General features: G+C 40.2%; 2 protein-coding genes across 5 annotated transcripts in view; one reads left to right on the top strand and one right to left on the bottom strand.

Annotated features, from left to right (window-relative positions):
- The window catches only part of CAPN7 (calpain 7), a 32,060-nt gene extending 13,802 nt beyond the window's left edge, over nucleotides 1-18,258 (top strand). For 3 of the 4 annotated variants that reach the window (XM_053986642.1, XM_053986727.1, XM_053986809.1), the window contains 11 exons: nucleotides 1,597-1,703; nucleotides 3,235-3,355; nucleotides 3,610-3,754; nucleotides 5,264-5,363; nucleotides 7,019-7,154; nucleotides 7,585-7,660; nucleotides 9,906-10,051; nucleotides 10,775-10,837; nucleotides 13,205-13,335; nucleotides 14,511-14,603; nucleotides 14,684-18,258. In XM_053986642.1, coding sequence (XP_053842617.1) covers nucleotides 1,597-1,703; nucleotides 3,235-3,355; nucleotides 3,610-3,754; nucleotides 5,264-5,363; nucleotides 7,019-7,154; nucleotides 7,585-7,660; nucleotides 9,906-10,051; nucleotides 10,775-10,837; nucleotides 13,205-13,335; nucleotides 14,511-14,603; nucleotides 14,684-14,828 — 1,263 coding nt within the window. In that variant the 3' untranslated portion in view covers nucleotides 14,829-18,258. The remainder of the gene's footprint in view (nucleotides 1-1,596; nucleotides 1,704-3,234; nucleotides 3,356-3,609; nucleotides 3,755-5,263; nucleotides 5,364-7,018; nucleotides 7,155-7,584; nucleotides 7,661-9,905; nucleotides 10,052-10,774; nucleotides 10,838-13,204; nucleotides 13,336-14,510; nucleotides 14,604-14,683) is intronic. The other variant, XM_053986885.1, reaches the window with a different exon arrangement.
- A 1,145-nt stretch (nucleotides 18,259-19,403) lies between these two features.
- Nucleotides 19,404-25,730, bottom strand: part of SH3BP5 (SH3 domain binding protein 5) — a 51,189-nt gene continuing 44,862 nt past the window's right edge. Inside the window, exons 7-9 of the mRNA XM_053986984.1 lie at nucleotides 24,779-24,998; nucleotides 21,542-21,802; nucleotides 19,404-20,856 (exon numbers count right to left, since the gene is read on the bottom strand). Of these exons, the coding sequence (XP_053842959.1) occupies nucleotides 20,675-20,856; nucleotides 21,542-21,802; nucleotides 24,779-24,998 (663 nt within the window). The 3' untranslated portion in view covers nucleotides 19,404-20,674. The remainder of the gene's footprint in view (nucleotides 20,857-21,541; nucleotides 21,803-24,778; nucleotides 24,999-25,730) is intronic.

Here is a 25,730-nt window from a genome sequence, read left to right as displayed (position 1 = left end):
CACTTAAATAATAATGGGTAAAATAATTTCATTCTAGTGAAATCAAAGTGAACAGCTTAGGGAGACAAGTCTTTGGTTTGACATTTTCTTAAAGTTTTTTTCTGTTTCTTTCTTTCACAAATACTTTTAGCTGTACTTAATGAAATTATTCCATCAAAATAGAATGAGCAGGACATCTTGATGGTCAAAGTCAATCTTAGTTCTCAGACTTCAGTATTGATGCTTGTGGGTAGGAAGTGTTTATATAGAGTCTAGATGGAGGTGTTGGGTGAAGTCAAATTCTCTTTGCCCATATCAATACTGCTGATTTTGGTTTCTAATTCTCTCAATAAATAGGGCAGTTCTCCCTCATTAGGTAATGGAGTCAGCTAGGAAAGGAACAGTCTAGACATTTAGAAGGTCTATATAGAGGAAGCAAGTGCTTTTATCTATGCAAGTTTGTTTATCAGATTGTTCCACTCATCTCCATAAATATGCATTGGGTTTCTAGAATGTGGTTACTAAAGAAACAGTAAACATACATCATACAAGTGGCATGCAAGTTACTCTTTTAAAGAGAGATGGTTTGCTGAAGTGAGTAGCCCACATAATTTGGTACTTAGGACGCCTTTCTGATTTTAACTTTATACTATTAATTTTTTTTTTTTTAAATTCATGGTGTTAATTCATGTCTTGACAATCACATTCTTGGTGGATATTCTTGGCAATCATCAACTCTTGAAAAATTATTATGGAGACAAATGTAGCTTTTGTAAGGGGTAAACGTGGCACACATTTTTAAGTGTCAGGCTGCTTTGTTTTGAAGGACAAAAGCTGGTGAGAATAATGGTGTTTTATTACCATTGGCATCCTCTTAACTTGCTATCTGGAAAAACAGCTTGACTGGTGACATTTAATCTCCACCCTTCCTGCCCCCTCCAGTTTCCACTGTATTCCAGCTTCCTTCTGTAATCGGGGTTACTTACAATCAGGCTGTCTTGTACTTGTAATTCCTCAAGTTCCCACACCCAGTGCTGGTTACTGACACTTCAAGCATAGACAGTCTCTGCTTTTGCTTTGAGGAGTACAAAGCAAAAGAATAGGAATTAAGCAATTTTTCAAGGAGTTGGGAGATTAAAGCATATTTTTATGGAAATACATGTCAGTGTCAGCTTTACCAAAAAGAATAAAAAGCCCAAACCCTGAGCTTCAGAAATAAAACATAAATTATTTAAAATGCATATATAATAGCAAGGTACCAAATAGTGCTTCTGAGATAGGCTTTAAAAATCTCTAAATCAATGAAATAAATAGAACACATCACACAATTGAGCATGACTGATGATTCTGATATGCTTCCATTGCTCTGGAATTCCAATTTATTTCATCAGTTCACTTTCCAGCTTTTTTTTTTTTAAGCTACTTGGAAATGTTGTTCTTGTCTAATCAAAGAATTTTTTGTTTGTTAGTCTTAATCTTGACCCTTTTATGTGTAGAGCTGTATTGTAACTTATGTGTACTTTATTTCTTTCAAGGCATTGTATAAGTTGTGTACAGACATCAAATGTTTATATATGGATTATCTGTTCTGATTTCTTTTGAACACTTGCATTTCAGAATATTGATCTCCATGCACTGACAGGTTGGATACCTGAAAGAATTGCTATGCACTCTGACAATCAAGCCTTCAATAAAGATAGCACTTTCAGAATGCTTTATCAGAGGTAGACATTTGTTCTTTCCTAAGTAATTAAAATGCTTGCTGTGTAGTAGCTGTGTTACCACTGTAAAAGCAGTACAGTCACCACAGATACTTCAACAGCGTTTTGGTACTGCTACAAATTGTGCTTTATAAAACCTCCATGTGCTTTCTGGAAGAAGAAAAATTGAGGTATTGGTGGCTTTGTTAGAACAGAAGATTAAAATACTGGGGAATTTTGTGTGATGGAATTCTTCTTCTATATGTATGAATAAAAAAATAAACCTTTCCGTGATAAAGAAAACAGAATATAAAGTCAGAGAAGAGCAGTTTGGAACCAATATACCAGTTATATTATAACTGGTACCAGTTATAATATATTCCAGTTAAGTGTTTAAAAAGAAAGGTATGTCTTGTGTTTCCACACAGTTCCCCAGAACTATATTATATCTGCTGTCCTTGGCAAGCAGATATAATACAGTGTTTCTAATTGTATCGCAAGGTTATGCCCCATCAGTAAACCTCCTGGAGGAGCAGCAAAAGTCTATCAAAACTGAAATACTGGTTTTCAGACCTACCATAGCAGTAGCATTTGATGGTCTTAAAAGTCCAAAATAAATTATTCTATTATTTTGCTTATGGTGAAAGATACAGCTGTAAATCATAAATGCTAGGTATACCAACTACTTTTATTTCAAAATGGCTCTGTGCAGCCAGTGTCTTATGTATTTCAATACAGTAGAAGGGGGTTATTCTGTTGACTGAAGCATCTGCATCCACGATAAAAGAGTCTTTCTACAGAATTTTTTCAGTTGCTTAGGAACTCTCAGAGCTGTCAACAATTTTTCAGATGTTCCTGTGTTGTAATTTGAAGGTGTAACTGAAGTTAGGATGGGATCTATCCATTGGAACATTGCTATTGTTCACCTGTGCTAGAGTGAAAATGTGTTGACCCATACAGTCCAGCGATCCTGTTATCTGTCTAGGGACACCGAGTATGTACTTGGATTTTTAGCATAGGCTGGAAACATGTTAGTGTGTTTTCACAACAGTAATTGTTCCAAAATGAACAATTGCTATTCGGAACACTAAACTTGAGTATAAACACCTGCAAAAGTATAGAAGCAAGAACTTCTCCTTCTTCCGAATCCTGGGGGTGTGACAGACTTAATAATTTGCTATATGCAGTCATTTACTTAGTGGTGATGAAACCACATTTGTGCTCAGCTGTAGATCTGTGAAGAGTATATTAAAAGTGACACAGGCTGAGCTTGAGGTTGATAAATGCTGAATTTTGTTTAGGAAGATATGAAATTATATTAAAATAATAATTTTAAATTTAAACTGTATACTTAATTGTGAAAGAAAAATAGTTCCACTTTTTCAGTTTTTTTCAGAAGTGATTTCTGTTGACAAAAACCCCTATATCCCAGTTTTTATAAAGCAGGGTCATGCTAATGGACAGTGTACAAACATGCTATTGCAGCATCTGGCAAATGTTAGATTGCAACTTGTGGGATTTAATTAAGCTATTTTTTTCACCTCTTGTTGAACAGATTTCACAAGGGAGATGTCCTTATCACAACAGCTACAGGGGTGATGTCTGAAGAGGAAGGAGAGAAGTGGGGTTTAGTTCCAACCCATGCATATGCAGTCTTGGATATAAGAGAATATAAGGTATCAAATCAAACTGAAGGTGTTTTCAAACTCCTGTTTGAAATCTACATGTGTTTCTAGGTTTACCCTAGATGGGTTGCTACTGATTTTTTTACTCTAATGGCTAATATATGTTATTTTGTCTTGGACTCCACTGGGAAATTTCAGAAAACTTAATGATTCTGTGTTTTCGTGATACATATAAAAGCCACTTTCAATATGTAAAAATTACTGTGACAAGATGAATTGACAATTTTACTTTGTGTTTTTATTAGGGACTTCGATTTCTTCAGCTAAAAAATCCCTGGAGTCACTTACGCTGGAAGGGACGATACAGTGAAAATGACACAAGAAACTGGACCCCAGATTTACAAAAATACTTGAACTTTGATCCCAGAACAGCTCAGAAAATAGACAATGGTAATAAGATTTCAAAAGTCATTATCTTTTCAAATAGTATGGATCTTTGAGGTGTATCCCTGCAGGAAGGTGAAAAGGACTGCTTAAGCTCAGGGAGAGTAAAACAAATACTAGAAACTAATAGTCCAAAAGTTTAGGAAGTATTTGTGTATTTAAATCTGTCCTTTCAGGTTTGTCTGAGGTTTAAGTAATCTAGTTAAGTTAAATATTTATCTCAAATTCATTGACAAAAAAGTACCTCCTTGGTTAAGTGTGCTGTCTCAGTATGTGGGAGTTCAATGCAAAGAGAACATTCTGACAATAAGCTGTGTAATTCTGCTTTTTAATATGTGAATGGACTTTCTGTGGGTTTTTTCCCTCTGCAAATTTTCAAATATGTATCAACATGCTTACTGTAATCAGTATTTAAATCAGTCTTTCTGGTACATCAGCTGCATTTTACTTTCAGAAAGATGTTTCTGCATTTTACTGTGTCCTAGTTGCTGCCTGCAAATCTCTGAGGGAGCCCTTTTGTTCAGTGCCACTGTTTTTACAACACTATGCCTCCAAATCCATTAGATTATAGCATTTATTGATAAGCCTTGTGCAAATGCTTGGTAAAAACTTTTGATTCAAATATAAAAATACCAGCCCTGGATTTGTGACAGTTATGAGATAATAGATTGTTATTTATTTACCAATTCATTTAGTAAGTAATTTGTAGCATCTGGTTGTTAAAATTTTATATGAAATTACCTTAGTAATTCTAATGGAGTTATTTCTTCTAATTGGATTTACACTTTTTTCTTCTTGTTTTTGTGTAGTTATTATTACTGTTTTTTAGTGCTGCAAGACCTACGACTGCCTATGTCAGAGACATGATTTATAAGGCTGCTACCATTTTAAAAGTTCATTCCACTAGGAATTTGTTGGTTTGCAGGCACTGTTGTTGGCTGGAGTTGCAATTAAGGGAGCTATGGAGAATTAGAATAAATGCATGAGAATGTTGCAAAGATAAAGCAAATTTAGGGTGCAAAAACAAGTGACACAGGTGTTGGATGAAGTATCTTAGAAATACATGTAAACATACATGTTGGTTGAATACTTGATTGTGCTGGATGACTGCTGAAGTAGGTTGTTGAATTGCAGGAACCTGTTTGACTATGTATTTTATTTTTTTGATTTTAGAAACCTAGGAAAGGGGAAATCAGGTCAGAATCGCCTAATGATGTCTCTTTCAAAATAGCAGATTTTCTCATACCTTCTGCTTAGTGCTTGAGAATGGAGAAGCATTCTGACAGCTTCAGAAAGTCCCTGATAATAAGCAGAGACTAATATGTTTTTTCTTGCTTTAACTTGGTTTGGGGGGCAAGTTTAAATTTAGCAATTTAGGCAGTGCAGACATTACTACTACATTTTGCAGAAATGTGTACTTATATAAGCTGTATCACTTGCTCAGAAAGAGACTTTTGAGAAACAAGTAAAATCAAGGTATCTGGTAAGAAAATAATAACAGCATTTCCTTTTCAGGCATTTTCTGGATTTCCTGGGAGGACCTGTGCCAGTACTATGATGTTATTTATTTGAGTTGGAACCCAGCTCTTTTTAAAGAATCTACATGTATTCACAGGTTGGTCCAAAAGATAAAATTTTTGTTTCCAAATCTCAGTAAGTGTTCTGTTGTGATGTTTCCTTCCTTCAATACTTCCAGGTTATAGCTAGGGGCTTGAATTCCAACCCTGTTCTTTTGAGCCTGACTTTACACTTTCTAGGCCCAGGCTTTGTTTTTGATTACATCTGTAACATCAGTGGAGCTCAGTGACCCTTGTGATGTTTCTGTGGAACTACAGCTGTGTAACCAGATTCTGACCTCAGTCCAACATCTCCCTATGAGAATAAAAATCAGATTTTTGTGCAGTCCATCTCTATGCAGTGCTCAGACAGTGCTTAAGTGACCTAGTTATTATCTGAAATTAATTTTTCTGGCCACTTGCAAATGAGCTGTGTGGCGTGTGTTGTCTGTATAGGGTGTGTTCACTGACATCAGGGTAGTTTAACCAGTTCTTGGTTTTAGCAGTTGTAGTTATCGTAAATAATCTTCCTTGCCTGCTGATTTGTTTTCTGAGTGTGAGTGTCTCTTACTAAATATCCATTACATTCAGGGAGTTTGTCTCCCAGTTTGGGGATAAGTGTATATATCTATGTCTTGGTTTTGGAAAGCAAGGGTTTCTATACTTTTCCACTCCACTAGACTGCACTTTGCCACTGCTTCCACACTGTCCCTGCATGTGTTAGCTCTGCACAAACTCCTTCATCCACAGTGTGACTGCTGAGCTTATCTGTAAAGGCTCCTTCCATCTTTGCACTCCAATTATTTCTAAAATACACTGTGGCGATGTAGCAAGATGAGATGACTTGTATGCTAATGTCAGAGCTCACCTACTGTCTGTCTGTCCTTACATTATCAGTGATTGTCTTCCCTCTGTGTAGGGAATAGTTTTAGCACAGTGGCAGTTGCCATAAAATGGAGAGTAACAATGCGATAGTTTGAAGCTTTTTTAATGCAACCTTCCACACATGCTGTTCAGTTTTACAAGTGTGAGAGGGCCAAGGAGACTTAGGAATAGCTGTATACACTTCTGTTTCCAGTGTGCCACACTTTGTGTTCAGTCATCAACACCTTTTGGTTTTTCTCACTGTATTTTTCTTGTCTAGACAGTTCACGAGGCAGCAGGCAGATTCTGCAGTAGGGCACCTCAAAGATCTTTAACACTTCCTGCAGGGCACCCTTCTAAGCATGAAACAGGAAAAATTTTAAACTAAAAATTGCCTCGGGAAAAAAATAAAGGAGGAAAAAATTTGGCAAGTTTTTGAAACCAACCATAGCAGATAGATAAGATAAGATAGATTTCTACAGTTACAAAAGTATAAGTGTTTTTCATTTAATATTGGTGTGTGCACTCATTGCCATGGTTGCGTAGCCCAGGCTGCTTAAATGGTTCAGCTTTTTCTGTGCTTTGTGTGGTTGCAGCCAGGCTGTTTGTATTTAACATTTTTTATTATGATACATATATTGTGATGAACTCATTTAAAACAAGGTTCTAAGATAATGCTTCTGATATGACTGTGTTATGTAACCACTGCCATAGATTCCAGTAGAAAACTAGGCTTTGGTAACTTGTTACTGATAATATCACACTCTGCCTTATCTGTAGGATTTAATGTTCGTTTCAAAGCACAAATTAGTTTCTTACTGGTCTAATGACATGTCTGTATCATTTTCAGTACGTGGGATGCAAAGCAGGGCCCGGTGAAGGATGCCTACAGCCTGGCCAACAACCCTCAGTACAAGCTGGAGGTGCAGTGTCCACAGGGTGGTGCTGCCGTCTGGGTCCTGCTCAGCAGGCACATCACTGACAAGGTGCTGGCTCTGCACTGCGAGCTCTGCCACAGCTTCTGTAAATCTTACTGTATGGCTTTCTCTTATTAGTGTATTACTGCTCTCTTCAGCTGTGTATGCCTGTGGACATGTGAGATTTTTTAATTCAGCAGGTACATGTACCTCCAGTTGAAACAGAGTAAAATTTGAGCTAAGTGATTCTATTCCACTGTAAAGGGTCTGAAGTAACTTTGAATCCTGGGGCCTGAATAAGTTAAATTAGTGGATGTTTGTTTACTTCAGGCATTTGAAAAAGAATTCTGTTGGATATCCCAGTAAATACAAATATCAGATTGTATTGTGTGCTGATGAAAAGGGATGAAGGTGTACTAGACTCTGATTAAGCATTCATGATGTTTCACAGAATTGCACAATTCTGATTTGTGTTTTTTTATGGGTTTTGTTTTTATAGGATGACTTTGCACACAATCGGGAATTCATTACAATGGTTGTATACAAGACTGATGGCAAAAAAGTTTACTATCCAGGTTAGTGTACCTTGATTGTCAAGAAGCTGATGTTATAAATAAATGAAGAAGCACACAGAATTTTGTGGAGCGGAAAAGCACTTTTTTCTTTAAAATTAGATGCCTCATTAAGAGGTCAGTCTTTTGAAATCATTGTTTTACTCTGCTTGATCCTACTTAAAGTCTACACTGAAGCAATAGGCCATTCTAAACATGCTGTAAGCACTCTTAAGAGGTCTATGTAGTCCTGCTGACACTTATTTCAATGCAACATTTTCCGTATTTTTTCTGGTTATTTTTCAGTGCCAGTAGTTAATGCTTAGAGGGAACAGATGTTGTGTGTTAATTTCTCTGCTAGCATAATTATTTCTTACATTTGTGAAATTATTTAAAGGTCTACAGCTTCCACAAAATGAAAATAATCAGGGTTAATTGTCCCATGAACTTGGTTTAGTAAAGTAACTAAGCAAGCGTATGAAATATAGGTGAATACTTCAACATATTTCCAAGTAGCATGTATGGAATGGTAAAAATGTTCAAATTTTATCAAAATCTCACTCTTGGTCATTATATGTCAGATTCTTTTCACCTTGAGGAGAAGAGGTTTGCTGTAGCTGTGAAGTAGCCAAGTATGCTTTATTTCAAGAGAGATAGCAGATCTGAGACACAGGCTGAGAGACAGAGTGTAAAGGTAATGCCCAGGTTGAATGGATAGACTGAAACTTTAAGGTAGAGCTAGTAAGATCATCTTTTTATTTATTCTTTCTGTTAAGTTAGAGATTGCTAGAAATATTCCTTGGAATTATTCAGTGAAGATGCATCCTAAAACAAGTGGGATTTGTCCAGTTGCTTTTACAGATAGGAACCTCTTTAGAACCAGGTTTGCATTCAGGTAGCTGCTCGTGCAACAACTCCCTTAGTAGATTTTTAAAGCTTTTTTTCACCAAGGAGTGGAATATATGGGACTTTTTCTATTGGAATGGCTAATAAGAATTGCATTTTTTGCATCTGATCTTGTTTAGTGAACTCTGCAGACCAACTCCCCCAGAATCCAAGCTTCCCTGAGAACCCAAGTCTTTCTGTGGAAAGATCTGTTGACACCTGACATCATCTGGTTTTGCAAGAGCTCCTCTGTGAGGAGAAGTAAATGCCCAAGTTGCTTCTGGTGTTCCTGGTAGTTGTAGCAGTGCTTATTTTACACGTGTGTCTCACTGAAAATGTTCTTAAGTGAGCAAACCCAAACACAATTGTATAGTAGAGGGAATTGTTCAATTGTGCTTGAAGGAGACAGCCTAGCAAGACCAGTAGCAAAAACTGAATGATTCGTATGTTGTGTCTTGCTACACAAACTCTTTTAAAAACTTCTGATCTCACGAGCTCAAACTTGTTTAAAACCTTTTTCCATGGAAATAGATTGGTCAAGCTGCAGTATTATTTTTAACCATCTGTTAAAATGAGATGAGAACAAAGCAGCTTAATCCTTTGGCAGCAAGGCCGAGATTTCCCATTCCTAAGCTTCTTATTGTTTTATATTAATCCTTTCCCCTCTCCCATGTTGCTTTGTGGAAGAAAATAAAAGGACCTGATCCTGGGCCTATTGAAGTAATTGGCTAGACTCGGTCCTGCTTCACTGAAATTAAAAGAAGTCTGGAAAGAACCAATTAGAGGCCAAATAACAAATTACACTGTCTAATTATAAAAGCAAACATTTGGGATCTTTCTAAGTACCACATGTGCATTGGTATTGGGATGCAACTACATCTGTGTAATGATCACAGGGATTTGAAGAAAGAGGGACAGAAAGCATGTGTGATTTAGTTAAAGGAATTAAAATGTTTTGAAGTGTTGTTTACGAGGTGGCCAAAGTTTTGGCAGCTGGCATTCTGGGACTGTCCAGCCAATGGAGAAAGAACAGACACTTCAGAGATTTTCAAAGAGTGCTTAAACGTGCATTATCTTTCTCTTGAAATTTCAACATAATTACAGCAGTCTTCTTTGAGTAGTGACATTGGTGGGAAATGGATAAGCAGTCCTTGCAAGTCTTGGGATTTAAGCTGTACTTTCAAGCACAGAATTTGTGTCTTGTCATGTGTGATGTACCTCTCCTGAAAACAGTAGTTGATGTTAAGACTGTCCTTTCTATGGGTAAATCTTGAGGCTCTCATCTGTTCAGAGCACTCGGGTCTGTTCAGTCTAATCTTAGAAGTTTACCAAGATGGGGGTTTTTTTGGTCAGGGAAAAAAATGTTCATACTTTTCTTTTTTAGCTGATCCTCCTCCTTATATTGATGGTATTCGGATTAACAGTCCTCATTATCTGACCAAGATAAAGCTGACCTCTCCAGGTTCCCATACATTCACCTTAGTGGTGTCCCAGTATGAGAAACAAAACACCATCCATTACACCATCAGGGTATGTGCTGTTGTTTCATAATGAATGTAAGCAATTAAACTGTAAAGTGTCCTTTGTTTTTAAATTTGATAAAAAGGGTATTTCTGAATTAATATTGCTATCCTGGGGAGGGAAGCTGTGAGTGATGGAGCAGAACCACTGGATGATGTTTTTGGTAATGTTCTCCATTTGTAGTAACAAAATCAGCTGAAAAATACAATTACTTTCTAGAGTAAAAAAGTATCTATGTACAGACAGATCATTCGCTCTGTATGTATCCAAAATAAAACTATTTTAGATCCTGGTTAAGATTTAAAGGTTTTTGACTTCTCTAGGTCTTGACTTAGGATTTGGGTTTTTCTGTTAACTGCTGAGTCAAGTAATGATCAATGCTAGATTTTTTTTCACTGAAAAAAGAATAAAATGCAGATTGTTTCCATTTTGCTTTTTTTTTGTTGTTGTTGTTGTTGTTGGTTGTTTTTTTTGGTTGGGTTTTGGTTGGTTGGTTGGTTGGCTTTTTTTGGGGGGGTGAGGAGCAGGGTTGTTAAGAAAATTAAGTAGAATTATGTCTTAGTCCCAGCACTATTCTTAATTTTTTGAGTCATCTGATGGGTAATACAGACATGTAATGAACAAGTATCTAAAAATGTTGTGTAGGCAATTCTGCTTTCTTTTAATTTGTCATTATTGCCTTTGAAAAGTGCAAGATGAATGTGTGACCTGCTGCTTCTTTTTACAACACAGGTGTATTCCTTATGCAAGTTCACCTTTTCCAAGATTCCTACACCTTACACCATTTCCAAACGGGTAAAGAAACGTTTTCTTTTATGCATCACTGGTTTGGCTTTTCCATATTTGAGATGTACAAGGTTTTTAAATATATTTTTGTATTACTGCCCCACCTCCACCACAGAATGTATTGTTGCAGCTGTTCCATTGCAGACATGCTTGGAACAACAACCCATACCCTAATAAGTCATCGCTCTGCAGAAATCAGGTTGTGCTAGTAATGGTAGAGAGTGAAAACCCCCCAGAAGTGTTGCTCATTTCTCCTTGGGAGAATTGCATGATTTTCTTGGAAGAACTCTTGGCATTATGGGACAAAATCAGCAATGCCAAACCAAAGGCACCAGTAGCGAGACCATAAGAAACAAACTTAGGATAGCAATATCACAACACATTACTGTTGCTAAATTTTGCAAAGATACCTCAAGGGTCTGTAACAATTGGAATAAGCACTCCTGTTGCCAGACAGAATCAAGGAAGTATATCCATTGTACATTTCCTGAGAAAGTATATCCATTGTACACTCCCTGAGAATATAGGAACAGGGGAGAGAGTGAAAAACTTCACTAAAACTAGGTCAGAAGCTCAGGCAGTGTTGGGGCCAGCTGCCATTCGTATTTCAGCTGTCAACATGAGCTGAAGTGTAAATATAGCCAAGAGCTCACAGGATAAAGTAACTTGCATGTATTTTCATGTTTTAGCAGTTTTATCCTCAGGAAAGAATAAACCAGCAGCTTTACCACTGTACCTACCATGCATACCCTGGGGAATCCTATTGTAGTCAGAAGTCTTCTGTCCAAACAGCAACTTGTTTAGGAAGAGAGAAACAAGGAAGTTTGAGCCACAGTGGAACAGTCCATTTTCTAGGACACTCGTGCGCGAAGCCCAGGACTGCATTACTTTGCAGTGTGGCCAGGGGGACATGCTGCTTGCAGCTTGGCTCTCGATTTCAGACAATGTTCCATACCAGCTATTATTACTGGAACAGTCTCTTGAAGCCTGTTCTAGAGAATGGTGAAGTGAATAGAGAGATTCCCGGGAACAGCAAGATGATTTGTTTGGTTCTTCCAAAAAACATTGTCCTGTATAGCTGTTAAAAACTGGGCTTACTTTGAGGAAGTGTTTCAAGAGGTCAAAAACATATTCAAGGTGAAAAGCCTGTTTGAGGAGGCAAATCCATTTTATGTTGTAATATATTTGAAAAGAGAAATAAGTATGTAGAAAGGAGTAGAAAACTCCTGTTGATTATTTGAACATGTCTGTCTAGTATGCAAAAAAAAAAAAAAAGTTCTATCTATCCAATGCTAGTTCTGTCTTTAGGATTGAATAGAAAAAGTTAGTTGCTTGTATTTAATGCCTGTTTGGTGATCGCTTAGCAGTCATCACACTCAAAAGCAAGCAGAAAACTAAATCACAGTTTAGCAGTAAAAACAAGTTCTGTTAGATGTCCTATACTGGAGTCAAGTGGTCACCTCTGGAGCTCACCAAGCCCTGATGGAATTCCTGGAATTAAGTGCAGCAGAAGTGGAAAAAGGGCTAGAAAGCTCCACAGCACACAGCAGTTTTAGGTTCCTGGGTATAGTAGCATGGTAGGGGGAGAAATTCCCCTTGCTTCCATACTTGCCGTGTTTGAGGGGTTTGGGCAGTGATTGGAGAAATTAAATTAAAAGGGAAAATGATGCCCCTTGCTGATTTGACAGAGACAGGAGAGAAGTAACAGGAGAGATGGATCTCAGCTATAAATCTGTGGGAATGCCTGGCATGCCGTATGATCTAACCTTTCAGTTTAATGACTAGCAAGAGGAGCTTGGAAACAGATGGCCTGCTTCTCAAAGTCTGAGCGGCATTTTTCCTCTTGAGTGTCTTTATCCTTGCAGAATTTGTCCTTACGGTTATCTTGTCATTGCAGTGCTGGTTCACAGAGTGCTTAGAGGTGATGGACAGGGGTGGAGGCAGAGATCTTTAAAAGCAAAGGTTACAACACTATTAGTGTTGTACTGCCTGTATTGCTGCTGTTTCTCATTTAACCCAACAGAGGAGGGTCTGAGGACAAAAAAGATAAACTGTGTAGTCTAGTAGGCATGGGATAGATGGGAATGTGGGTCTTCTGTTAGCTGCAGTTTGTCACAGTCAGAAACAGTCACTCAGTGCTTGTCTAATGTAAGCTAGAAAAATACGGTACATGTATCAGGGATGTAAGGCTTTGATCAAGGGAGAGGGGGAACTGCACAAGACTTTGTGAATGCTTAACACCATCTTTCACTTCACTTTAAAAATTAGGAGAGTCAGTAATATCTAAAGTTAGAGGACCCTCTAGTCTTGTTTGTGTGTGTATATAAGCAATAGAAATCCTCAGGATCTGTTTTCTGTACTTTTGACTTCTTTCAGGTTAATGGACAGTGGAAAGGTCACAGTGCTGGAGGATGTGGAAACTTCAGAGACACCTACAAAAATAACCCCATTTATCAATTCCAGCTAGACAAGAATGGACCATTGCTAATTGAACTACGGGGGCCAAGGTTTGTAGAAAGTAATTACGCTTCAATACAGTGAAGGCATTGCATACCAAAGTGAAAGCTTTGTCAGTATCCCCTTGGGGAGGGTGGGAAGCTCATGGAAAATCCAGAAGACAAGGTGTGGGAGTTGACTCAGATTTACTACTATTTGTTTCTATCTTTACCATCAATAGTGTTTTAAATCTACACATTAACTACTGAGGGAAATCCTTGACCTATAAGGAAAGCAGCAGCCTTCCTTTCTTTTAAGTTTTGGGGTCTGAGCAGAGCTAGGGAAGAAGGTGTAAAGGATTTTTTCTTAAAACTAATTATGATCATAATTCCTTTTTTTTTGTAGTAGAGCTAACATGCAAGATACTAAACTCTTACAGCTCTCAAACACCTCTGAAAGTGCATTTACTCTGCTACTAGCAGGGCAGGAGAAGTGCTGGATGTCAATGTCCCATAAAATAGACTTATGCAGGCCAAATTCCTTTGGCACAATTAATGATTACCTCAAAATACCAGTATTCAGTCCTTCTGAATCTCCTGACCTGCAGTCAACTGTTTATCCTTTGCAGAGCTGTACAGTGGGCCCTACAAAATGGCAGAACTTTTCTATATCTCCCTCCCCTCTTTGAGGAAACTCCTCTCATGAAATGAAGATGAAGGCAGAGGTGTGGCTGCATGGTTCCGTGAATTGAGCAGTTCTTTGTTTGCATTTTTTCCTGCACTTGCACATCATATTTGGGTAGTTTGAAGAACAGGGGCAGTGGTGCCTGTCATATGCATTAACAGGAGCAGATGAAGTATCCCAAGCTGTATTGCAACATGAGAAATTCTGCTGAGGGCACTGACACTGAGTCCTCCAATGGCAATCTGATCACCCTCCCCCAGGATCTCTGCCATGTGGCACAGGAGTGTGTCACAAGCTTAACTACTTGAATTCTGCTTGAGTGTACAGGCAGGCTTCTAGCAGGCATTTCCCCTACAGTCTAGTTCTAAACCTGAACTGAGTTCTCTCTTCCTCCAAATACTACATTCATGTAATGGTAAATTTGACTTAACATTTTTGTCACAAATGTGGCAAAACTTCTAGCTGTCTTTCAGTTATATTGTATAGTTTTTAATAACTAGCCCTCTTCATGATAATCCTGATGACCCAAGTATCTAAAGCAAGTTTGTCATGTCACTTGCAGGCAATACAGCGTTGGTTTTGAACTTGTCACTGTCTCAACAGTGGGAGATCCTGGTTCCTATAGCTTTCAGAAAAAAAGCAGTGGTGACTACAGGTAATATTTAATGAAGTCTGTATAGAGGTTTGAAACATACTTTAGATCCCATTTCTAACAGGTAGTTTTCTTTATCATAGGTGTGGATTTTGCTACTTGGAGGTGGAGAACACATTTGCTGGAGTTTACAACATTATCCCCACGACATTCCTGCCTCAACAAGAGGGGCCTTTTTTCTTAGATTTTAACAGTACTACTCCTCTTAAGGTGTCACAGCTGCAGTGAGGAGACAGAACTGTGCAGTGCTGTTCAAGGGGATGGTTTTGATCTGTCCAACAGCCTGAGAACAGGTGAACCTTTACTACACATGCACAAAAGAAAATTACATCCTGAGTTATAGCCAAATGCATGGAATCACAGATTGCTAGTTAATTGTGGCAGGGAGTTAGCTGTGGGTTTGCTGCTGTGGTCCAGGAGTGAGCACTGTTCAACAGGCTTGGGAATAGGCTAAAATGCATATATTCAAATGAGCCAGCAGAACTCAATTTATTGCAGTTTTTCCACACTTTGAATCAAAGTCTAGTGAGTTACAAGAAAAACTAGCATTGGAATTCTTAAAAGTAAACATGTAAGAAAAAAATATTCTTGTGTATTCTGCTTATTCAGTCTCAGGACCAAATAGCTTTTATTACATATTTGTGCTGCTATCTATAATGTTTCAGCACTGAACTGGTTCTCACATCTAAATGTAAATGTACTACTGCTGAGCCAATAGTATTCCATGTGTCATTTTATCTGGAATATGTATATAGGAGTAAAGGAAAAGGAAGGTTCCAGCTTTAGCTATTTCTAAAAGCAAAGCAAGTGCTTTGCTCATGTTATGTGTACCTTGAGAGCTGTTACTTCATATCTGTATGACTTTAGTACATAATACAGAATGAGGTTCTGTGGCTTTCTTCCTGCCATCTGCCAGACCTAGGTTGATCCTGAGGAGCAGGAAGGACAGGAGGTTATCCAGCAGTAGTGATCAGGCAGTGCAGCACAGCTTTCCATGAGGAGTTGTGGAAGGTTTTCATCTGAAGATCCCCTGTAAGATTCACTGTATCTACAGAGAGAGGGTAGTCTCAGTTGCTGGTGCAGGGAGATGGGGAACTGCCCATCATCAGCAACTCAGCAAAGAAATGTTTTATTTTCATCACTTTTGTAAGTATGCGTCATGTAGGGAAGGATCATTTAAACCTCTCTCCCAATACACCACAGCTTTAAGGAATGCACTTGCTGATTCCATTATGCAAGACATCTTTGAAAAAATACTTTTTTCCTTTTAAATTGAAACCAGTGAAGGAATTGAGCACAGGGCCAGTGTCATCAATAGAAGCAGGGTCAGAGTTCTTAAAATAGTGGAGGTGGGATTAATGCAGAACAAGTTATTTTTTTAGAAGACCCCCCCGCATGTGCTCTTCCTCTAGATCTGTATAAATTGTATCTGAAAAGGATTCAAGATGAGAAGTTTTTATTTAATACCAACTGCCTCACAGATCCTGAAATAGATTAAATTTTGTCATTTTTACAAAATATACAATATTTCACAGTTGGGGGAGAGGGTATTTTTAAAACAGCCATGGGAATTTTGCTGCCATTCACACTGGTTTGGCAGTTTTCCAAGCAAAAAGGTAGCATTTGAATCTTGCTTTAGATTACAGGTGTCACTTGGCCATTGGGAAACTGAACACACATTCTACAGTAGCACCAGAAATTGCTGTGGGCTAAAATTATTCCCACAAAAATCTGCTATTAGTCCTCTCCAGAAAGTAGTACCTTTTATTCCATTTCCTTCATCAGACAGCTGCTTAACAAGTGTCTGGCACTGAAAGGGCAGGGATAGTTCCTGCCTTGGAAAGCACATGCCTTGCTGACTGCAGTTCTCTGAGACCATCTGAGCTAGGGAATTTGTGACAAGTTTGTCACAGAGTGACTTACCTTCTTTTGCAGGGAAGTTTTTTATGTTTAGTGCAATAAATCAACAGAAGAAACAGCATGGGTGCAAGCTGAGAAGAAGCCAGATTAGGTTCTCTGTGGTTATGCTTGGCTTTTGGAGTTATGTGCCCAGGACTGCTTCATTCCTAAAATATGAACATTTCATTCAGCTCCCATTTTCCCTACAGATTTTTGTTAAGTTTTTAGCTGAGGCTAAACCAGAGTAGCAGTGGAGTCCTCCATGTGTCTTATCACCTCTAAAGTTCGAGGTAGTCAGGAAGTATGAACTGAGTATCTTTTTGGCAGTACAAAAGGCAGATGCCAGAAGTGCCAGTTTTCAGCACCAATTTCTTGCACATTCTCTGCTGTTTGAGATCAAGCTGGTAGACTTGCCTACAGGAAAATCTGTTGTTGTTCTTCAGTAGTTGGTTTCTACTTGACAGGAAGGAGTTTTTCTTTCTCTTTCCCCCTGAGCACAAGTTAGTGCCAAAGCTTATGCTGCATGAAATAAGCAGAAGGCTCAGCTTCCGTACTGTGCTGAACTTAAAGTGAACTGAACTGAAAAGTAAAAAATGTACTCACTTTCCTAATGCCAGGCAAAGACATTAAGGCCAAAGGATCCTGTCCCCACCAGGATATGCCAATATTTCTTACACCTTCAGAACAGTCAGTGGATTGGGCTCACCCCCATTAGTGCACAGGACTTAAGTTTACTGTCAATCTTATATATATAAAGCAAATTCTATTCAAATATTGCATCTGCATAGGCTGCTAGAATGCCATCACTGTGCATTTCCCTTCAGATATAGGATAGAACACTCAGGTGAAGTATTTAAGAGGTACTACTAAATATCCATATGAATTGCAGCCTAGGGATTCCGGTTATGGCAAATTTATTTTACAACAAAATTTTCTTGCCCTTTTTTTCTTAAGAAAAAACATTGATGTAAGCATTTAGGATTTGCTTTAGTATTTTCTGTCAAATATATACTTTTATATATTTTCCACAAGTAAGTCTGGAAAAACAATTGCAAAGTGAACTGATCCTTAAATTTTAACACAAACTTAGACAACTAAGTTAAGCTTTTCTTTCCCCTGTACTGTTTAGCATTTTTTGAGCCATATGACAGAGAACATAGTTTGTTCTGTTAGGAAGACAGAGGTTAGCCCTTGGTTGATCCAATCTCTCAGTTCTCAAAGATGCAGTGAGACATAGTACCATGGATGAATGCTATCAACAGCTTCTATCCCAACTGCCCCAGACCGTGAGTCTGAGTTCAGTCCTAGTCTCCTGCTGCAAGCTTCATGTAACTCTTTTGTACAATAATTATGCATTTAACCACACAGTCTCTGCAGTCTTTGAACAGCCACCTATTTAGAACTAAGTTTGTGTACATACAGTAGAGGTTTTCATCGCTTCATCTAAAAGGACACTGAAATTGTTTGATAATACCAAAGAGAAGTAGAACTCCTAGGTTAATATTTGCTTTATACATTCTCACATCAGGGCAGATGAAGCAATCATGTATACTTTGATACACCAGAGGCTTATTTTTATACCCATGAAGGCAGCTACCATCAAGTTACACTTCAGAATCCATGAAGAGCTTAAGTAAAAAGTAACTGGAGAAAGCTTGTTCATTTGCTTGTACTACATAGCAATGTGTGTTCATTTAAGTCTGTCATATTTATAATTATGGCTTTTATGAAGTTTAAAATAAAATGAGTTTTCCATTAATTTATTAGACACACAGTTCTGCCTGTTTGCTTACACATTTGAAGGGTGTTTTACCTGCCAAGTCCGGGGCTCACCAAAGGAGGAACGCTGCACTGTGATCTTTCAGCAACTCTTGCAGCAGGGTGGTAGAAAAGGAAGGGCAGAGTGGGTTCCACACCCTTTCAAACTTCCAAATCAATGGTTTACCCAGTTGGGAGCTGAACCCAACCAGGACATAGCCAAGGCCACACACACACACACACACACACACACACACACACACACACACAAAATTAATACATTGCACCCAAGTGTGGGAAGTTTGGGTGTCCAGTTGAAACTGGCAAGATGAGAAGAAATTTGATAACAAGAGAGGTTAAAAAAATAAAAGGGGGAAAAAAAATCACCACCAAAATGACCATTCAAAGAACCCAAGAAAATATAACAGGTGTTGACTGGGAGGTCTGCAAAAGTGAGATTCAATCACAAAGACCTCTGCCAGTTTTTCTAACGAAATGCAGCACAGACAATAGCTCAGCTATGAAAATGTAAGTAAAAACACTTTAATACAACGTGGCACTCCTGTACTGCTTTTCATATTTAATACTGTCTATCCCAACTTCTTGCCAGGTAATGGTCACATCAGAAGTTGGAACCACAGATTTCTTTCCTAAGCATTTTCTGGGCCTGGGAACTGCTGGCAGTGAAAGGTTTCAGCCTTAAAGTCTTCAGAAGATGCAAATATATAAATGTCTAACACAGTTACAGCTTAACAGCTATAATGTGATGAATCTATTTTTCTATGAAAACAAGATTCTTTGCCTCCAATTCTGCACGGCTTTACAGCAAATTTCAGCAGCATTAGGTACAGAGCAGCATTATGTAACAGAATACCTCCCTCCTCCTGCACACTAAGGAGGTTTTGGAGAGCCTGACTGAAGCTCTGGTCTTGTGGCACAGTTCAGAATAAAAAGTGAGCCATGCATGCAGGGATTTGGCAAGCTGGAAAGAGGCACCAGTTGCTCATGTACCGCAATGGATTCTAACACCAGTGCAACCTCAGCCTGCAGTCTTCAGCTGGAAGTGGATATTTGGAGGCTAAACTTGCTGTGGGAGAAGATTGGTTCCTAGCACTTGAGATAAACTTCACTTGCACAGACTCAAAATGTGGAAAACAAAAATGTTTACTGTAGTGTGAAGAATTTTACATTAACTTTGAGAATAGATACACAAGCTGTAGCAGGGATGAAATACAACAGGACTGCAAAAACAGAATAGAAAATACTGTGGGCAATACTAAGATTCCCATCAAATTAACAATATAAACTGACATTTTAGAGAAAATGGTGCTTTCAGAAATGCTTAGTCACCAAAACTGAAGAGTCCTAGGATTTTTACTACCACTTATTAGCATAATTATCAGACACTACTACTGCCTAACAGCTGCTGGCAAAACATGCCCCGTGCCCTTTCTAGTTTTATTGAACGCTTTGTCCAGGGCATACTAAAATCCCAAGTCCCTTTGACAGTTATAAACCCCCACACAGTACAACCTACAGAGAAGCTTAAGAACACACTGTCAATCTACACTGGCAATTCCTTTTCTTCATGCATATTTCAAGGGAAAACCCCTTATCATAATCATCCTGAAAACATCTATGATTCCCATTTTTGAGGAAAAAAAAACCAAAAAACACTTAAAGTGCTGAAAAATAATTCTTCACTTCTCAGGGAAGCAGAAGGGCAAGGGGCCAATCAACTCTTTTTTGGTCACTGGAATCACCTGCAGAGTCCAAGCCAGACTCAGGAAGGTGTCTAGAAAGGGCCTCCCACTGCTGAGCGTTACCATTCCCTTCCTGTCATCCATCTGTTTTATAGGCTTTTAGAGACATGACTAATTTTATCCTTTCTGTGAGCACCAAGGGAAGAGTGAAGGCTTTCAGACCCCACACATGCAACAGCTTTCCTGCATACAAAATATTTCTACAGTTTCAGCATAATACAGACCAATACAGATGTTTAAAGGTTATGCCACCTGTACTCAAGAGATTGGTTGTATCCAAAGATTTCATTCTACAAAACCGAAGCCAAACCACTCTCTGCAAAAGTCTGGCTTGAATTTCAATGCCCGACTGGCATGAATTTACATGGGAACATTACTAGTTATTGCTTCAGCCAGGCTGCTACAAAACAATTTACAAAGTCTGTGAAATATGAGCACAGCTTAAACATTTGATAACTCGTCCGGCCTACAAAGGATTTACTGAATAAAAACTTCAGCCCTCCACATCAGTTAAACTTCTTAGTGCATTTTTAAATTCTCAGAGTAAACGCTTAAGATTTGGCATATATTATTGGCACAACGTTCTTCAAACACTTAGAAGTTCATGTATAAATATTTAGACTTCCATTATTCAGGACGGGGCACGAGAAGGCCTCAGCCAATCTGGGCAGCTTTCCTGCCCGCGCATATTCCCTCTTTGATTTTCATGCACTGAAGGGAGAGCTGCTTCATTCGGTTATCCAGAGCCAGCCCTTCAGTGGAGCTGCTCCTGGTGCTGCTCCTATTCTTGTTCACTCTGTCGCTTGTCTTGTTCTCAGCACCTTCTGCCCTATCCCCTGCAAAGAAAGGATTAAACTGAATGTTAAAACCCAGATTTCATTCTGCAAGTTAAACTTCAAGCAGGTGCCTCTGCAGCCTCCTTTGCCAAAGCACACAGAAATTACAGAAGCAGGAGCAAGATGCTTTAGCAAAACTAAGTTGGCCTTCCAAGCCATGCTCATCTTGGGCACTGCATCAGCAAATTAGTGAGAACAGCCTTAAAATGGAGCAGACAAGGGCAGTGATAATCCTCTAGTCTGAATTAGTCAGCCAGGGCTGGCAGAGCCTGCATGAAGCTCCTTCTGGCATGTTATTTTTTGTGGGGATTTTAGTTTGGTTTTTTTCCCCCTGGAGAGCAAGATTTTCAAAAAGCAGGACAGTAATTTACATAAATAAACTCAGATTTTCCTCCAAATAAATGTAGCATGAGAATCCCCCTGATCACTTATTTAGTGAGAAATCTCAAACCCCTGCACTAAGACAGAACTGGGGAATGTTCCCAGCCAGGAGAACAGTAATGAATACATTACAGACATCGCTGTTGACTTTGAGATACAGGGCTTTCCACAATTGCATTCCCCAAAGAAGCGGCCAGCAGCTCTGAGCATTCCCTGGCATATGCCTAGGGGAGCTGGGAAGGTTTTCCTGCTCCCTTTATGAAGCTGAAAAACACTGGCCCAGGGTGTATCCAGCTGTGCATACCTCTTTCAGCTTCACACTCAGGGGAGGAGGCCCCACTGCATTCGCTCCGGGGGCCCAGGACAGGGAAGATCATCCCAAACTCAGAGAGGGAGACAGGGCTGGGCAGATCCAGGCTTCCAGGTCGTGTCACTGGAGGAAACTGAGTGGGCACCTCACAGGGACTTGTAGGACCAGAGCTGAAGCTCGACACTGACTGAGTTTCTGAATCTTCTTCAGACACAAAGCTGCTGCCGTTATCATCCTCAAATACTTCTGAAGCCACTGCAATGTTCAAAGAATATTCCAGTTAGTAATTCAGCCTCCCCTCCTGCACCTTCCCAGGCAAAGGCAGTTTTTCAGGTTTGCATTTTCCATACACGGACACAACTGCTGACCCATGGGCTGCCCCCTCTGTTTTTCTGCCCCCTGTGCAAAGCCTTAGCCTGGTTCTGCTCTGGGCAACAGCACACCTGCCAGCCAGGCCCTGCAAGGCCAGCTCTGCAGTAGCTACTGCTCCTCATGCCAAGAAGCTCTTGGATTTTTACTGGCCCTGCTGGCCTTGTTCATTTGTGGTCTTCAGTAGACAACTTAGGTTACAGCCTAATTCCCTGTGTCTGCCTCCCCTAGCACTATTTTGATCCCTGTGCAGCCTCCTGGTTATTTTAAGATGCTAGTTAGAAAGACACAGGTCCCAAGATTTCTTTTTGAATGAAGATCACCAAACAACACCAAGTTACAAAAAAAAAATTATTTTCCCTGCTTGTGTTTGCTCAGATCTGAATTCTAAATAAAGCAAACCTGCTCTAAACTGTCTGGATTAAGCTGCAGGGTCCTTATGAACAACCAGAGGAAAAAGCCACTAAAGAAGGCTCCATTTTGTACAACACAAGGGTGTAGATTTTGCTGAAATTCAACACGCTTCAGAGGCTCACTGCAGGATGGGGACCAAAGAATTCTGCACACAAGCAGTCACACTGGGATCAGAAGCTTCTCTATACACATCAGCCACTATACCACACAAGGGTGTGCTGGAATCACACTGGCCTGAAGAAGTCCCAGACACAGCAAGACATCCACAGTGACCTGAGGTTATCTTCAATTCCTCCTCCTTGTGATTCCTGCCATTGTTAGCAAGGCTCAGAATCGCCTTGGAAGAGCAGCAGGGGCAAAGCAGCAGCGTTAACAAAATGGCTCAAAGGAGAAGCTTCAAAGAAGTTCTCCTGCCACCTTGGCAGCCTGGGGCTTGCAGGCACCACTTGGACACAAAGGTGCCAACAGAGGTTGCCATTTTTATGGCAGAGATGTTCAGCCTCTTTCTGATGGACTTGCAGATTGCAGAACTGCACTTACACATTGCAAAATTGGCCCAAAAAGCTTCAAACATAAAATGGATAACAACACTATCCACCTTCCTGAGTCCTCTCCAGGGCACTTCATACTCAAGAGACAGCTTTTCTTATGGTTTGGGTTTTCTTGTTTTGTTTTTAATTAAGTCGAATCTAGAGACTGCAGAGGGGCCTTTCTTCTCACTTGCTGCGTTTCATCAATATATGGTGAGCAGTAAAACTCCTGCTGATGACGAGGTATTTTATCCAACTCCGGCAGACAGAAATCAAGATATAAAAACACCTTGGTGGAAACCTTCCCCCACATTACAATGATAACTTAATCCAGGCTATTTCATTATTTAATCCAGGCTGCTAGTCCTGCCCTTTCATAACCCACTTCTGTGTTGGCACCAGACACAAGCTGATGTCCTTCCACTCTTGCCAGCCTGTGCAATTCAAAGAGAGGGATGAGCCCACACTGCTGGTCCTTGCCTGCAGCCTCAGCAGCAGCCAGGGGAGCCAGCAACTAATACTAATTAACATTAGCTTTCTTGGCTCTTTCTGCCTCCATATCCAAGTCCCTGAACTCCTTCAGCGCAAAATACCCTAAAACTCCGTTATACCTAAGGCTTTCAGGAGGCCTTCTGCATGAGATGGGGAACTTGCAGGTATCTCAAAGAGGCAATTTCTGCCTAGGTTAGAAAAGGTCCACCTCAGGAATTAAGGGTGGCAGAAGATAAGCAGCCATACTGAAACTTGGCTGCATCAGCTGTCCAGACACAGCATTCCCTTGCTGTTGAGACTCAGGTCCCAGCTGCACAGTACTGAGTGAGAGCTCCAACACAATGTGTAGAAACTCCTGCCATTGCAGAGGGTGGAGGCCAGCCCAGGGCTGCCTCCCAGCTCCCACAGCTCACAGAAGGCTGTACCATGGACCTACACAGCCTCAGTGCCAGTACACACTGGTGTTTATGGGGAAATTGCATCTTCTGCCTTTGGACACCAGGATTGTGCAATCATGAACTCCTGCAATCCTGACCTAGACTCTTCCCTGCAGAAACATAGCTGAAATACAAATTAAACTGGAATTTGTGGGACTGGGCAGCAAGAAGAAGACTTTCTGCATCAAGAAGGGGGAAGAGTGTCCAGGAAGGAGGCAAAAGTAGGCTACGTGTAATGTCCATCTATCTACTTTCACCCAGAGCCAGGACAAATGCAAACTCACCATACACAGACTTTGCAACACAAGGTCCTCATGTGCCACCAGAAAGCAGAGTTTAGCTTGCTTGTTTGGAGCTTCCTTGGAGGTTGTTGCTGTCACACATTTTTCCTACAGAGCTTCTCAGCACACTGCAGCAGCATATTGCTGCTTTTTCACAGCACACATGCTCTGCTGAAATCACACCTTGGCAAAAGACTCTGCAGCACAAAGGAGCTTATCCTTACACGCTTCCCTGTGAGCATCACGCCTTTCAGTACTACTGTAGCCACAACTTTAGCTCCCTCTACCACAGGCCCAGCACTGGAAGACAAGCACTTGATCCAGAAGGTCTGTGCCCAGATTGGCTGAATGGTCTGCCACAGCCTGCAACCACCTCAGGTGAGTCACTGCCAGCAGCACCACTGGTGTAAAATTAGACACACGCTTGGGAGCGTGTTAATTTTGCTCCTTTCATACAGCACAGTGCAAAAAACTACAGGGATGTTAACGGAATGGCTGATGCACTTTAACTCATTACCCTTTCTCTTGAAAACTGGCAATTAAAGAATGTAATCAACTGCTGCAATAACGAGAAGCATCACAACTTAGCCACAGTCCCACAACAGCCAGCAAATTTCAAAACTGCAGAATACACAGAACAATCCTAACGTCAGCATTTCTTACAATGCCCATGGGACGTTCCCAAGCACAAAAGTGCTCTGTACTCACTGGAGACGGTGTCTGACTCTGGTTTGCTCGCTGACAGGTCTTCCACAGAGGTGTTGCTCCCCTCAGCACCCACACCACATCCTCGGGGACCCATGGCAGTGGACCTTCTCCTCTCATGAATCTCATCTGAGATCATCTCCAGATTTTTCAAGGCAGTCTTATACTCTCCCTTTGCCAGGGCCAGTTTGGCCTGCAGGTCATCCACTGTTTTCTTCAGTTGCTAACAAGGCAGACAGGTATTAGATGGACCTTCACTACAAACAAGGCACAGCACACAGTTCCCTGTTACATGCCCACGTGCCTTGGCTGTGCAAAGGCAAGCACAAACCAGGGCTGATATCTAGGGGATGGGAAAGTTCAGAACTCAGAAACACCCTGGCCCAAGCAGTGCCACTTGTGAAGGAGACAACAGCAAAGCAAACCATGGGAGCCAGGGGCTCGAACTGCCTCTGGAGTGTGGTTGTAGACCCTGGCTAAGCACAGAGCAGAAGCCCTGTTAAGATATGAGCATGTAAGATCTCTCCTTAACAGGAAAGCAGCTCTCAGCTATGTCACTGCTTATCCCAGAACCACCCCTAAGGGTTGCTACAGCCCTGGTCTGCAGAGCACAGCAGGGCTGGGGGTCACCCTTGAGGGGGCTGAGCCTCACTCTCTGCTGAACACCAAACCTGTCACTTCTGCTCACTAAACCTGCAGAGCAGAAAGCAGCAAACCTCAAACCCTGACAGCTGTAATACAGCAGTTCCTTTGCCCCCAGGCACAAACACCACCCTACAGCAAGGGCAGAAGTGTTGTGCATCCTATTTCCCAAAGGGGAAACACTGCTTGTGTGTCTGTAGTTCTCTCAATGCCTGCTTTTAATACACACACACAAAAAAAAAATAAAATAAAATAAAATAAATAAATAAATAAATAAAAAATCTGTGCTTTTTCATACAGTTTACACAATCAC

Source organism: Vidua macroura, chromosome 1, assembly GCF_024509145.1.
Source record: "Vidua macroura isolate BioBank_ID:100142 chromosome 1, ASM2450914v1, whole genome shotgun sequence".
Taxonomy (NCBI): domain Eukaryota; kingdom Metazoa; phylum Chordata; class Aves; order Passeriformes; family Viduidae; genus Vidua; species Vidua macroura.
The sequence above is the reverse complement of the archived record's forward strand: the minus strand, read 5'-3'. Positions and strand labels throughout refer to the sequence as shown.